The 13563-nt window shown below is 48.4% G+C and overlaps 1 protein-coding gene across 8 annotated transcripts in view; it reads right to left on the bottom strand.

Moving 5' to 3' along the window:
- SLC8A3 (solute carrier family 8 member A3) overlaps window positions 1–13563 on the bottom strand; it is a 119690-nt gene that overhangs the window by 17726 nt on the left and 88401 nt on the right. For 4 of the 8 annotated variants that reach the window (XM_051622159.1, XM_051622158.1, XM_051622161.1 and 1 more), the window contains one exon: window positions 6431–6537. In XM_051622159.1, coding sequence (XP_051478119.1) covers window positions 6431–6537 — 107 coding nt within the window. Of the gene's footprint in view, window positions 1–4957; window positions 5062–6430; window positions 6538–13563 lie in introns of all 8 variants that reach the window. The other 4 variants (XM_051622160.1, XM_051622162.1, XM_051622163.1 and 1 more) reach the window with 1 other exon arrangement.

Raw genomic sequence — 13563 nt, 5'->3', positions numbered from 1 at the left:
AAGGCCAGGTTGGATGAGGCTCTAAGCAACCTGCTCTAGTGGGATGTGTCCCTGGCATGGCAGGGGGCTTAGAACTAGATGATCTTTAAGGTCCCTTCCAGCCCAAACCATTCTGTGGTTCTATGATCAACGCTAAGGCTAACCACAATTTAAGCAGAAGACCAACTTTATCCAGGGAAAGCAAAGCAAGTTTTTCTCCTGTAATCCAGGACTGCAGACAAAGTGTGAAAGCTGATGTGAGTAGGAAGCATTTATCCAAAATCCTGCTGGGCTGACAGCAACAAAATCCTCGGTCCAAGTTATGAGCTGACATGAGAGCAAGAGTCAAATCAACAGACCACATCTTGTCAGAAAGGAAAAGACTCATTTCACTGCAAGAACACTTTCAAAAGGTACTGAAAAAGGAATAGCCAGAAAGGTGGCTCAGGGTGCTGGGAGGTTTCAAAGCCCTGCAACACTCAGTAGGCAGGGATTCAGTTCAGATGACCACACACAGGGAGGAAAGGTGAGACAAGAAGTATTCAGAGACTAATTTCTTAGAAATGGAGAAGACAAAAAAATCAGGAAACCTAGGAAATGTCAAGGAGGATAGAGAAAATCAACATTTACTACCTTTCCCAAGCAAAGAACGTGAGTCTCTCTGATTTATTTTTACTCATTCGATATAACCAGCTTGTGGCAAGGACCATCTTTGCCAGTGCTCCCTGCATCTGATACCAAGTCAGTATCAGTCTTCCTCACAGTCAGGGCTGGCAAGATACTCATCACAGATCTGTTCTAATCTCTTTAAATTATTAGCGCACATCAACAAAAAGAGCTGCTCAGGTGAAACGACTTGATGTGATTTGTTTGGATGATCAGAAAGTCTTTGAAAAACTCCAGCTTCAGAAAGCAATTGGTGAAAAACAATAATGGGCTGCAGGACAAGGTTTGGTGTTGTAGGTGCAACATTTATATATAGAGGAAAAGCAAAGAGCAAGAGTAAGTGACCAGCTCTCCTTATGGCAAGGGTTAACAATTGAGTGCCTCAAGGATCAAAGCAAGACAGCACTGAAATAACTGGGGGTGAACAGTGAGGAGCAGCATTTACAGATGATGCAAAATGCTTCAGTCAAAAGGCTGTTTCAGTGGCTGTTAGGTGGTGTAAAAGTCCTGAACAACCTGAAGACATGAATTTTTGTTTTGGCCAAGACAGGTACCTTCCTGAGTAGAGGTGTTATCCCTTGGTAAGCTGTTTGCAGGTGCAAACAGCAAGAACAATATAATTTCCTCCTGAGCTGTGGCCCTCACAGAGACCCTCCTGAAGATATACAGCCTCACCTAACTGTGCAGCCCAAGACAAGATCATTTCCCTGTACCCCACAGCTGTGGTCAGGGCAAGCAGATGTTCCCTTGACTGGTAGCACCTGCTTTGCACTGGCACATGGATGGGACAGGGCGGCCAGTAATGCAAATCAAGCATATGGCAGTGAACTCTGCTCTTGCCTGCTGTCTTCTTTTGCTGCACGTCCACCAGAAACTGCTGCCACTGCAGCCAGCAGCAGTGTGGGTACCCTCAAGGACAGCACAGGGGATTTTAATAGCATGGAGCTCCAGAACAAGTTCTGCATCCAAAATAAACTGTCCAAACTCTGCCCCAGGCTGGTTTGAAGAATACACATCTATTCCCCTGATCACCAGCCCTACGGTCAGCTCTGCCTGCCCTTCAGGGCAGCACATTTCATCACTGATTTCATCACTGCTACCAAGCCTGTGTCCTCAAGGTGAGGCCCTTGGCATGAAGCTGTGATAGTGCAGGCACAACTGTGACAGACTGGCTGTCTCTGGTGACCTGGGTCACAGATTACTTCCAAACACAACTGCCAGTCAGCTGAGGTGCCCAACAATGCCCTGTTCCCAACAGGGCCAGAAGACATGTTCTGAAGACACTACGAAGACCCATCTGAGAATATTTAATACCCCTACAGCACCCTAGGCAGTGGCTCAGTGTGACAGAGCTAAGTGGGGAGTAACAACAAAATGAAGACTCACTGTCAAGAAACCCACATCTTTTGCAGTGCCGGAAACAAATGTGTAGGTAGCCAAAACCCAGAAAGGCTCTTTGTCAAAAGCAACCCAGCCTGAACCTCCCAGGAGAGGCAGGAGCTGTGCTTTGTCCTTGCCATGTGAGTTGTGTGGGGGACCATTCATCACCACAGCAAAACCAAGTGAAGTCCCAGCTCATTGGCCATGGTTTGGGACCTTCCTCCTGCCTGTGCATGCAGGACTGGGGCAGGAATCCACATACTGCTGCAGTGCCCAGATGCACCCAGGCAGCAGGGCTGACCATGCAGCCCACAGGGCTGTACCTGTCACACGTGTGCTTAGCAATGAATAAACCATCCAAACTCTGTCTCTGCAATGGTGCAATTACAGCAGGAAGGTGCGTGTGGGCATCAGCACCGGTGTCCCTTCCCTGAGCCTGTGCCAGCCCCTGTGTCCCAGGTTGCTCCTCTCTGCACAGAGCCAGCTGCTCACGTGTGTGCCCTGTGAAGATGCTGCTGACAGCATCTGCTGTTGATCGCTCCCAATATTTTGCATGGGAAAGCCTCATGTAGCTCCTAATTCTTCATCCTGTGCACAAGGTATATTTGTAGGAGATGCCACAGCCCCAGGGATCTGTCTAGATGCCCCAGAATTAGAGTATCAACTGTGCCACCTTGTGCCAGCAACATTTACAAATGCATTTTAATCTCCTGCCTCTTAGATTTTAAAACCATGGTGCTTTCTCTCCCTCTGACGTTTCTCTGACAAGGCCAACAACGGCTCCACATCTCTTCTTTGGCACTCTCCTCCACATTCTCCGGGTAAAGAGGGTGGGTCGGAGGGCGTGCCCTCAGCACCGGCCAGAGAAGGGGCTGGCAGGGAAGCACCTGCCCTGCAGGCCCTGTGCCACAGACTGCTCAAGTAGCCTCTGCTCTCTGCTGCGCCTGCTGCAAATCACACAGCCCCACCGACTCCAACTGATGCTGGTGTCAATGAGACACCCACAATACGACAAACTGGCATCGTGGTCCTAATAATGATGAGGACAGTCTACAGCTGAATCACCTTATGGCTTATTTGGATTTTTTTCAAATAAGTGTATTTATTCAGCCAGATGCAAAGTGGCCTATATGGGATAAAGAAAGGCAGGACTTCACAAAAACATTCTGATCCTGATTCTCTGTCCTGAAGCTCACTGGTTTAGAAAAGGATGCAGGGCTTACAGAGAGCAGAAACCAAGCAGAAATTAATTGGTGGTGCTCCAGACTGCTGAGAGCATAAGAAAGTAAAAGCCAAGGGCAGGTGATTTTCCTCCTTCCTGCACCTGTAGAGCCAGAAAAAGGAGCCCTGAGGATGGAAAGGGGCATGTGTGGAGAGGACTCTCCAGTATGACACTGTAGAGTGAAAGACTCAAAGAGCTTAATCTCCTTAAACTCCCAAGAAGAAATCTGAGTGTAATAAGGCTATAGTGAGCAGGTCCCTACACAGGAGCCATGGCACTCTACATACATCTTAAATCTGATGGAGAAAAGTAGGCAAGTAGTGGCTACAAGCTGAGCCAACTTCTACCTTGAAGCCGTGCCCGTACCTTAACCCTGGAGGGCAATTAACTGGGACATACCCCATGGGATATGGTAGGTTGGTTGCTGCTTCCAATCAAGGTCACTTGGAATTTGGTGAAACCCAAGGGCCTGTGCCCAGCACACAGTGAAACCTTATGTCCCTCGTTGCCAGCAGCCTGCAGGAGACGGTCTAATGGCATAAAGCTATGAATCCTCTTAGGGGTTTCATTTTACAAAGCCATGGATGCTATATGACATTGTCATGCTAATGCAAGCTGTGTCTGTCCTGCACGTCTTGCTGAGCCGTGCATGGGAGTTTGGACTGGCCAGAGGGCAGCTGCTGTGCTGGTGAGATAAGAAACAGGAGATGTTTCAGCAAGGGGAAGCTGTGCAATGCACAGGCAACTGTCAGGTATTCCCATCACCTGCAGCAGCACATAGGAGGAGAAATAAGCTCGTGGGCACGTCTGTCACTACTCCTTATAAAACACCCAGAATATGGATTTCAATTCCCTTTTCTGTAGAGCTTCTTTTTAAATCCTGGTCCTCCCAGGCCACCCCAAAGCTGATGAAACCAAAGGCAGGACTCGCTCAGTGACAAAGGAGTCAAACATATAGAGGACAAGACAAAAATACATCTAGGCAAAGGACAACCACAAGCCAGGTTTACTCCCACTGTAATTCTGCTCTGCTGGGAGAGCCTGGCTCTCACTGCTGATGAAGCAGGACCTCAGCAGAGCTCCACAGCCTCTGCACAACAGGCTGTGATTGTCTGCAACACGTTAAGGGGCTTTTCAGATTAAAGACATGGAAAACCATTTTCAAAATAGAAGCTAAATGACATATCAGACACCTTCCCTCTTCTCCCGTGGGCATTTCATCATGCCTCATAAAGACCCAAGTGTACCAAAGCAATGCCACTGGCAGGCAACACCAGAGGGAAGGACAGGGGAGCTTATGGGAGGAGTGGAAGGGGTAAGCATGCATTATGCCTTTCTCTTGCCTTTCACATTCCCCAAGGTCCTGGCAAAGTAGCAGGAGAGGGGAGAACAGCAAAGGTGTGCTCAGAACAAAACAAGAGATCAAGACAAGGAAACCCAACAAAAAAAATACAGCCACCAAGGCTCAAGCATTACACAAAAGGAGGATCAGAAATAAGCTGGGCTCTAAAAGGCAGAGATGACACCGGAACAGGGTGAAAGCAAGAATAGAGGAGGACAAACAGTAAAAGTTGATCCATCTACAGGAGGAGAAGAAAATGAAGGGGGGAAGGAGGAGAAAGAGGGTTATACTTTCTGGATTTGGGGGTTGGAGACTTGATTCTGATTTTTTTCTTTTTTTCATTTTTTTTTTCATAAAGGATCTCACACCTGATATTCCTCGTTCCATCCATTTCGGTTCACCAAGGGCAATGAAGAAATTCTCCTGCCTTTCGTATTCCTCCTCATCTACTATCTTAACCCTTACGGTCTTCCTGTAGGGACAACAAGAGAGACAACTGTGTACAGCGGGTCAGCTGGCCGGAGGCGAGCAGCAGCAGCAGCAGCAGCAGCAGCAGCGCAGGTGGCGGCGGCGTGGGCTCCGGGCCCGCAGCCCCTTCCCGCAGCGCGGTGAGCGTCAGCCTGCCTGGTGGACACGGGGCATCCGTCGCAGCTGCTCCTTGGGGAGCGGGAGGGTGTTAGAGGGAGAAGGGGCTGGCCAGGGAGTGAGGGGGCTGGCCAGCGGGGTGAGGAAGGAGGGAAAAGGAAGGGGTCAAACCTTGCCGATGGTTAGTGGGAGGCGACTTCTGCAGCGCACTTTTTTCAGTGTCACATGGTAATGGGAAGGGTATCGGCTGCCTGGAAACCACCAGGGACCATCCTAGAGTTCCCATTGCGCTTTAGCTGGAAGATCAATTCCTTCTGCTACCCTCACAATTAATAATAAATCTGCAGGGACCCTGGGCTGGGAGCCTGAGGAAAGGAGAGAGAGGCAGGCACTCAGACATGTTGCCCAGTGGGATGAGGTGGGTCTCTGCTGGCAGTCTACAGCTCTGTTAGCTACATAGGAGGCTGATATTTCTAATTTCCATTTTTAAAGTGGCATGTCTTACTACTTTTTCTCCTCAATTGTGTCTGCCTCTTCCTCCTGTCCCGTTTCCTGAGCGAGGACACAGCTTTGCTGGGACCTCACAGGGAGACACAATGGGACTAAATTGTCTCTGATGCTCAAATGGAATTATCTTGAGTGCTGGAGCGGGGCTGGCCCCTTCTCCCTGCTGCCAGCTCACCTGGCTCCCTCCAGCTCCCCTGCAGTGCAGGGTGTCAGCTCCCCCTGCCCTCATCTCCTGCTCACAGAGCTTCTCTGCAGCAACTGTACCAGGGGCTGCACATCCTTTGTTGAGTCCTTCTCAGACATTACAGGAGCTGCTGCTCTGGCAGGCTTCAATTCCTGTCTTTATCTAACATGAGTCTGACCAGGACACCCCACAGGACCAGGGCTGGGTGATGATCTTCTGAGATGCTGGATGTGTCTCTAGCCAGCATCTTCCCGCTGATGCTACAAATTTTGCTGGGACCCTCCAGTGGGGATGGCAGAAGGTGCTTCTCAAGCTGCCACAGAAATCCATTCAAGCAGGAAGGCTCTCCATCCTTCCCTCTCTGCTCCCCTCACCCCCTTTCCTCTCCCCTCACCCCCTCCCCCCATAGGTACCATGTGACACGGCATGTGTGCACAGCAGTGTTTAGGGCAGAGCAGGTGGAGACAGAGAGACATCAGAGGAAGAGGAGGAGAAGAGGAGGAAGGAGACAGAAGTGAAGAGGAAAGAAGAACGTTAATGTTAGTCTGGAGGGCCAGTACTACACCTTTCTGTAAACTCATATCCACCATGCGGGGGCTCATCAGCTCTATGATGAATTTCTTGTTTTTTTCATACTCCTCATCATCAATTACCTTGATGTGAACTGTTTTGCTGTGGATGGAAAAATAGTAAGTGTCATAAAGGGGAGAGGGAAGAGAGAAGCAACAGTGGAGGAAGGTAAAGAGTTGAATGGGGACATTAGAGAGTCAAAGTTTTCTCACCCACTGAACAAGCTCAACATGGCCCTTGAGAAAGACTAAAGCCCCACTCCTACAAGTGACACCGGACAACTTTCTGTTTAACCCAAAGGCACAAACGCAGGCCACACTGTGCAAAATCAGCCAAAAATAGCCCTGATCCTCCTGTCAAACCAGTGAGGGGCTCAGGAGCTCACAGCTCAGCATGTGGACAACGAGGTCTGATGGCCAGCAGACAAGCAGGCATCCCTCACTGTGCTACCTACCCATTGCACACACACACCAGGGAAAGCAGCCACACCAGCACACACTCCTGGAGGCACCATGCTGCTGCCTTCCCGCTGCACAGGCCATGGGGACCCTGCGACACCCGGCCTGGGTGTAACTCAAGCTCTTCTTGGTGCATTTTGTAGGAAAAGAAGAGCTCATTGTGCCATGTTTCTTTCATGGCAAATACAAGCCTTATGCAGAAGTCACTGTCCCTTGGCTTTCGTTTGCAAACAGAACAAGGGAAAGGAGTTGGAGGCTCTGCCAGCCTGCTGCCTCCTTACAGCCAGGGCTGCACTGACTGTCATGGGCTGAAAATGCCCTCTGCAGTCCCATCACCTTCCTAGTGGCTGCAAAGCTTTGTGCAGTCTCACCCATGACAGAAAGTATTGGTGCTTTTATTCCGGGATGATCTCATACCCTCTTAAATGCAGCATTATCTGCATGTGCACTGATAAGCACATACAACTACATGCTCATATAAATGCAACCACTCTAAAGGGGCATGCACTTGCCATCTCAGAGCTCCTGGACTCCCAGTCAGCCCCAACCCTCAGCTAGAACTGTGTTCTTAAAATGAAAAGTCAGATCCAACTAAAAAGCATTTCTCTTGCCCCAGAACAGCTGCCCCCAAGAGCCACCAGGCCAGCTGCTCCTCCTGCCAGTGAAGAACCCTACCATACCACAGCTCTGTACCCACATGTGGAGTCTGGAAAAATAGCCCCAAGCTTCAAATCCCTATGTGCCTCAGCTGGTAGCCCTTGGCATTAAATAAACCCAGTATTTTTGATCCCACAGCACTTCAGAGAACAAGGATCCTGAGGATGCTGCAATCCCCATCCTGGGGATACTGCTACTGCCAGCAGCCTTCTGAAAATCACCATTTCGCAATGGAAAATAGAAGGGTTGATTAATTACCATCACTGCAGCTTGCATTCCTTCTGCTGTCACTAATGACCACAAAATTATCCAGCCCTCCTCAAGTTTGACTCTCAAGTTCTAACTACTCCTGCACTGACTATGGAAATCCCATTCCCTGTGGTGGCTCTTGTCTTTGGCTTGGATCCAAAGCCTGTCTTTCAAATTATGGCACACAGGGTCTGGGGTAGTTTGAACAACCTGCTGCCTGCTCTTGCTCCAGAGCCAGCATGTTACCAGACCCTCCCTCCCTTCCCCTCCTCCCATGCAAGGAGGAAAGGAGTACCACAGCAGATGGTTTCAGGGACTGTGCAAGCACACCAGGAGGAGGGCTCACAGACCCAGTGCCACATAACAAGGAGCAGTTAACCTTTCACTGGGATTCTGTGGCAGAGGGAAGAGCAGCATCCCTGCTGCTGGATCACTCTGCTGCCTGCAAGGATGTGGGCACAGGGCTGGGCTTTCTCCCTTGCAGGGAAGTGCCCTTCTCTCAGCTGGCCAGCTGGTCCAGTGACTGTCACTGCAGAAAGGTCAGCACTGATGGAACGCAGTTACAGTAGCTCATCAGGCCACCCACTCCAGCCGCACAGCTGGTGAGGGTTGCCTTTTCCTGGGCTCTGCAGCTTCCCTAGCCACTGAGAGCATCTTGCTCCTCTCCAGGGCTATGAAAGCAACCATAACTACAGCTGTGTCCTGAGCTTTCACAAATCATTTGGAGGCCAAATATAGATTGCTCCCATGCAATCTCATCTCTCACCTGCAGCCATACTGAGAGTTACCTCCTCAGAAGGCATGGACAGCAGAGGAGATGGATGGGGAGAAGGGCTGGAGCATAACACTGCCCTGGGAAGACATCACGTTAATGCAAGAGATGTGACAGGATGACACCGAGAGGCAGAGAGCATGCAGTAGCAGGAGGCTCAGAACATTTTGCTGCAAGAACATCCTGACAGCTTCTTTAAATTAATGGAAGCAGAGGCAGGCACGAGAGGGGCTGGTGGTGCAGCAGCCCTGAGGGGCATGCTCATTGCAAGGGGAAGCAAGCAATCTGAAGCCCACCTTGCTCAGCTGAGCAGCTTTTGCTCCCCAGCCTCTGGTTGCTCCACATGGGGAAAGGAGGACACTTCCCAGCTGTCCCCTGTCTCTCTGACAGCTTTCTCATGGCTAAGAAGTACCTCAGACAGCTGGAAAGCAGAGAGAACAGACACCACCCAAGAGCCTCTCCTGGCAATCACCTGCCTTCATTAAATGCCACTGGGAGCTGGCAGTAAACCCCAAAACCCCACTGCCAGGATCAAGCCACGCCATAGTCCAATCTCAATCCCCATGTGAGTACATAAGTGGGAAGAGCTCTTTAATCCTCCCCAATGCTTTTGGCTTGGGCTGTGAAGCAGCAGGGCAAGCTAAGAGTTGGCATTCCCAGGGATCACCTGGCCATACAGAGGTCAGGATGGTTGCTTGCTCTCTCCTTTTTCTCTCAGGTCATTGCAAGCTGCCCTCAGATATTGGTTGTCCAGGTTCTCCTTTCAATATGCACTTAGAAACAATCACTGGTTTTAAAAGTTACAGATGGGAAAGCTCCTTTGGGGAGTAACATTTAGTATGAGATTTCCCTGAGTAAGCAACAGAAGATGAAATGAATAGACATTGATCTTCTCCTAAAGGAGGCTGTGCACATTATGTTGCTAAATTCCCTATCTGAGAAGTATAGAGGATAATCTGTAAAATCATTTTATTTGACAACACGTCCACTTCCGACACATAAGACAACAACTGGATGGTTATTTGATTAATGTGCTACAAAATATTGAGTATCTCTCTGTTTGGAGACTCTCATTTGGAGGAATTGTTGCTGAGGAGGTTAAGAGGATGTGTCCGCATGACTTTGAAATGTGAAATAAAGCTCAGCTCTAAAAACAGCGCAAGTCAGGAGATGCCACATAGTGTATACCATTGAAACAGGCTGGGCTGTGCCAGGGCAGGATTTACAGTCCCTAGTGGATGCTGTTAGCCAGGATGAAAAGCAGCCAGGACAGTAAGGTAAACATCCCTGGGACAGTGAGAAGTACCAGGAGATCTTTAGTAATTCATTTATGTGACTCAGTAGTGCATACACCTAGGGTTAAATCACAGCATTCTTGACACAACTTGACATACCCAAACCCTCATCTGACTTGCTGTGGGTGCAGGTCCCTGTAGCGTGAATTTCAAAGTGTGTGGTGCCAGTATGACTCTTCCCCAGAATTCCCAATGGGCTGGGATTTCAGCATGAAACAACAAATAGGACCTTCTAGCTTTGCCAGAAGATCTTGTTGAGAAGTCCTACTGTGGAACTGCTGACTAGGTAAGATGTCAGCATTTGAGGCAAACCAGAGAGGATTAAGTAAGACTATGCATAGCAGGGAGCTGTCTTTGCCCAGCTCACTGGGAGGTAGATATTTAACAGGGCAATGTGACAGCACTGGCAGACAAGGTGAAGAAGACAGGAAGAGAAGCCCTGGTATGATGCACACAGTCACATGGAGTTGTACATTGAGTAGCCCAGGGTAGGACAAGCTGAGCCATTTTGAAGCAAAGGATTAGGTTGTCACATAGCACAGACAAATACAGGAGGTGTTTGAGGAGGAGAATCATTAGATCCCAAAGCAGATTCACTGAACTCACCAAGGAGATGATGATTGTTCTTAATTTCAGCATGAAACCATGGTAATTTAGGAACCTATCCAGGGTATGACCAAGACAGACAGAATACACATTGGACTTAAACTCATGCTCACAAAAGATGATTTTTGGCTCCCATGGGATTTACAAAGGGAGAACATGTTTTGAAGCATCCAGCTGCAACCACCAGTGATAGTCATAGTTTGTTCTAGCAGCCAGGTCAGAACTGAAGGTGCCTCTAAGGTCAGAGCAGATGTTGGTACCAATTTCCTACACAGATGTCAACAGGATAGACAAACTGTCAGGATAGAGTTTCAAGCAGATCATCGAGTTGCTGATGTATGAGTTACAGAAGAATCAGTGCTAGTACAGGAGCCGGAGACAAGCTATTGTGGGCCAACTTCCAGGAACTGGCTGTGTCATTCATGAGGACCTTGGAAGAGCATGTGGGCAAGAGCCATCCCACTCTGTGCAGCAAGCACATGGGGAACAGCCCAGACCACCTCACTACCAGACCAGTTAGCTGTGTTATAGACAGAAGCACCCCCAGAAATTGGATTATTTCTCTTTTGTCTTCAAGTTGGCCTACAAGATAACCAGATGATAACCAGTCATCATCACTAGAACAGGGTTCTCCGCAGTGCTAATCACTATATACTATTCTACACATAGAATACCTATGTATTTTTCCAGACAAGCCTGAAGCCACCCAAGCAGGTCACTTGATACTTCTGTGCATCAGTTCCTACATTCATGCAGTGGCTGTGATCCTTACTTCTCACAGGGATTTGACAGGACACAGTCCCTACTTGTTTTGATCTCCTAATGTGGAAGATGTTAGACAGCCATAAGGAGGGTGAGGGAAAACAGCAGAGAGAGCTTGAAGTGGTGGTGGAAGTATCACTTATGAGTATCAAGACATTCTGCATCATCTGATTTGTTTCTCATTGGAAGGGAGCTGTGCATTTCTCTAGGGCCCTTCCTCTTCCTTGCTGAAGTTCCTTTATGCCATCAGGGAACCTCATAAAACAGGGCTGGAAGCAACTGCTGGCACTCAGCTATCATCCCATCTCTGGGAAGGGCCAGTCCCAACAAGCCACTCCTGACAGGTAGGTGTTTGCCCAACTGGTTTTTGAGAGCTTCATGGTGGACATGGTTTCTTTCCCCATATTTCAACTCTTTACCCATAGAAAGTCCTTCGTAATGTCCACCCAGACTGACAAGGTATAACTTCCTAGGGAGGGGAGAGGGAGCCTCTCAGCTCCCTTCAGCCTCCTCTCAGGGCCTTTGGCCCAGCCTCTCAGCACACATAGGAAGGAGGGCTCCTGAGGTCCCTGCTATCCCTCCCCACACAGGCAGGGGCTGGGACCTTCCCAAGTGACCTAGTCCTTCTGCATGCCCCACCCCCTGCTATGCATGCAGCACACAGGGCAGATCCACTCTGTTCTTGCGAGGGCCAGAGACATCCATCTCTGCTACAGCAGGTCACAGGGAGGGGAAAAGGTTCACTGAGGAAGAGACACTGTGAAAGAGAAGGCTGTACCCCAAGGCAGAGACCATGAAACCCTGCATGCCCCTCCATGCTTGTCTCCCTGGGACTGCCTGTGACTCTGCTGAGGATTGCCAGGAGCTTAGGGCTCTGCCTGGCTGGCTGTCGGTGGTGCACTTCAGTCACATCATACCAGGTCTCCATAAGGGATAAAGAAGAAAATACTGACACAGAAAGGCAATTTCCTTTTGTGTATTCCCCAAGTAATCTTGGCTAATTAACTAATTGGCTCATGTTTCAATTAGAACTATTGAAAATGCTTTAGTAGCCGACACATGATAATTAAAGGGACATAGTCAAGAATAAAACCATGTTTTTGAAGTCTTTATTTGCACCAGGAAGCTTCAAAGCATTAGCAGGGAAAGTTGTATAGGGATAGCTGGTAAAAAATAATAAGTAAAAAATAAAGAAATTGCCTAATTGTCATCCTTCCTTCATCCTAGATGACAAAACTAAAGGGATCACATTGTGCTTGTGGTCTGCTTCACTTCTCAATTTGTGTCTGTTTCCTGCCACAGCAGCCCAGCCCCTCCTTCCCACTGCCACACAACCGTGCAAAGAGACATGAAATGCTGTCAACTTCACATGGCAGTGTTTCACACCTACTTGGTACTGGTGAAAACAACCGTACCAGACATTAGAGCTGCCAAGCTGCAGGCAGGTCAGCCCATTAAGCACCATCAGGCCTTGAAAAAAAAATACATAAAAATCCTTAGGTAGGTGGTATGTTATTCAGGGCAACTCAAGAGATGCAGTATATCCACATGAGTGAGCCAAAGGAGTCAGCACCAGAGCTAGTAAATGGCAAATGTCTCACACTCAACTTGGAAATCCTGAAGAGCTGGAAAAGGCATGGTAGGGAAGCACAAAAAAAAATGCTCAGGGACTGTCCTTAATGCAGTCAGCCCTGCCAGACAAGCAAGTTTCCAAAGCATTCTGGATTTCACTTTGTTTCAACATGATGAAATGCTCTAATACAAAGAGTTCTTTACAGAAAGATGCCACAATTTGTTTGCTGCTTTTTTTTTGGTTGGTTAGCTTTTTTTTATTATTATTTTTGCAAAGAGAGGAAAACCAGTTTGTTAATCTCTCTTTCTCTCAGCTGAGTCCATGCTGCTGATGAGCTGAGTTCAGATACTTAAGTTAGGCTGTACAATAGCCCAGCTCCACAGGTTTTTTTCTTTGTTCAGTTTAATAAAGCTGGTTTTTGTTTTTTGTTTTTTCTATTAAACATTTTCAGGTTCAGCTATAATCTTTAAGTTCCCCTTGGAAAAAGAAGAAATCTAGGCTGATTTGTGCATCACCTTCCAGACTGTTGGCTCCAAATATTGAAGCTGTATGCACAGGCACAACGGGCCATTGCCTGGCCTGCTGCAGGTCAGCTTCTTCTTGATGACTGTGTGAGATGATGCTTCAGGGCCAGAGGAGAGCAGACAAAGTCTCGACAGCCTGAGGAGCTACTTTTTGAGGTCTGTAGAATAAGTACTTGTCTTGTACAAGAAATAATTCAACTTGGCAGCCCATGAAACCAGACAGTTCTGGTGG

This window comes from Apus apus, chromosome 5 (assembly GCF_020740795.1).
Source record: "Apus apus isolate bApuApu2 chromosome 5, bApuApu2.pri.cur, whole genome shotgun sequence".
NCBI lineage: Eukaryota > Metazoa > Chordata > Aves > Apodiformes > Apodidae > Apus > Apus apus.
This window is presented reverse-complemented; position numbering and strand designations above follow the sequence as displayed.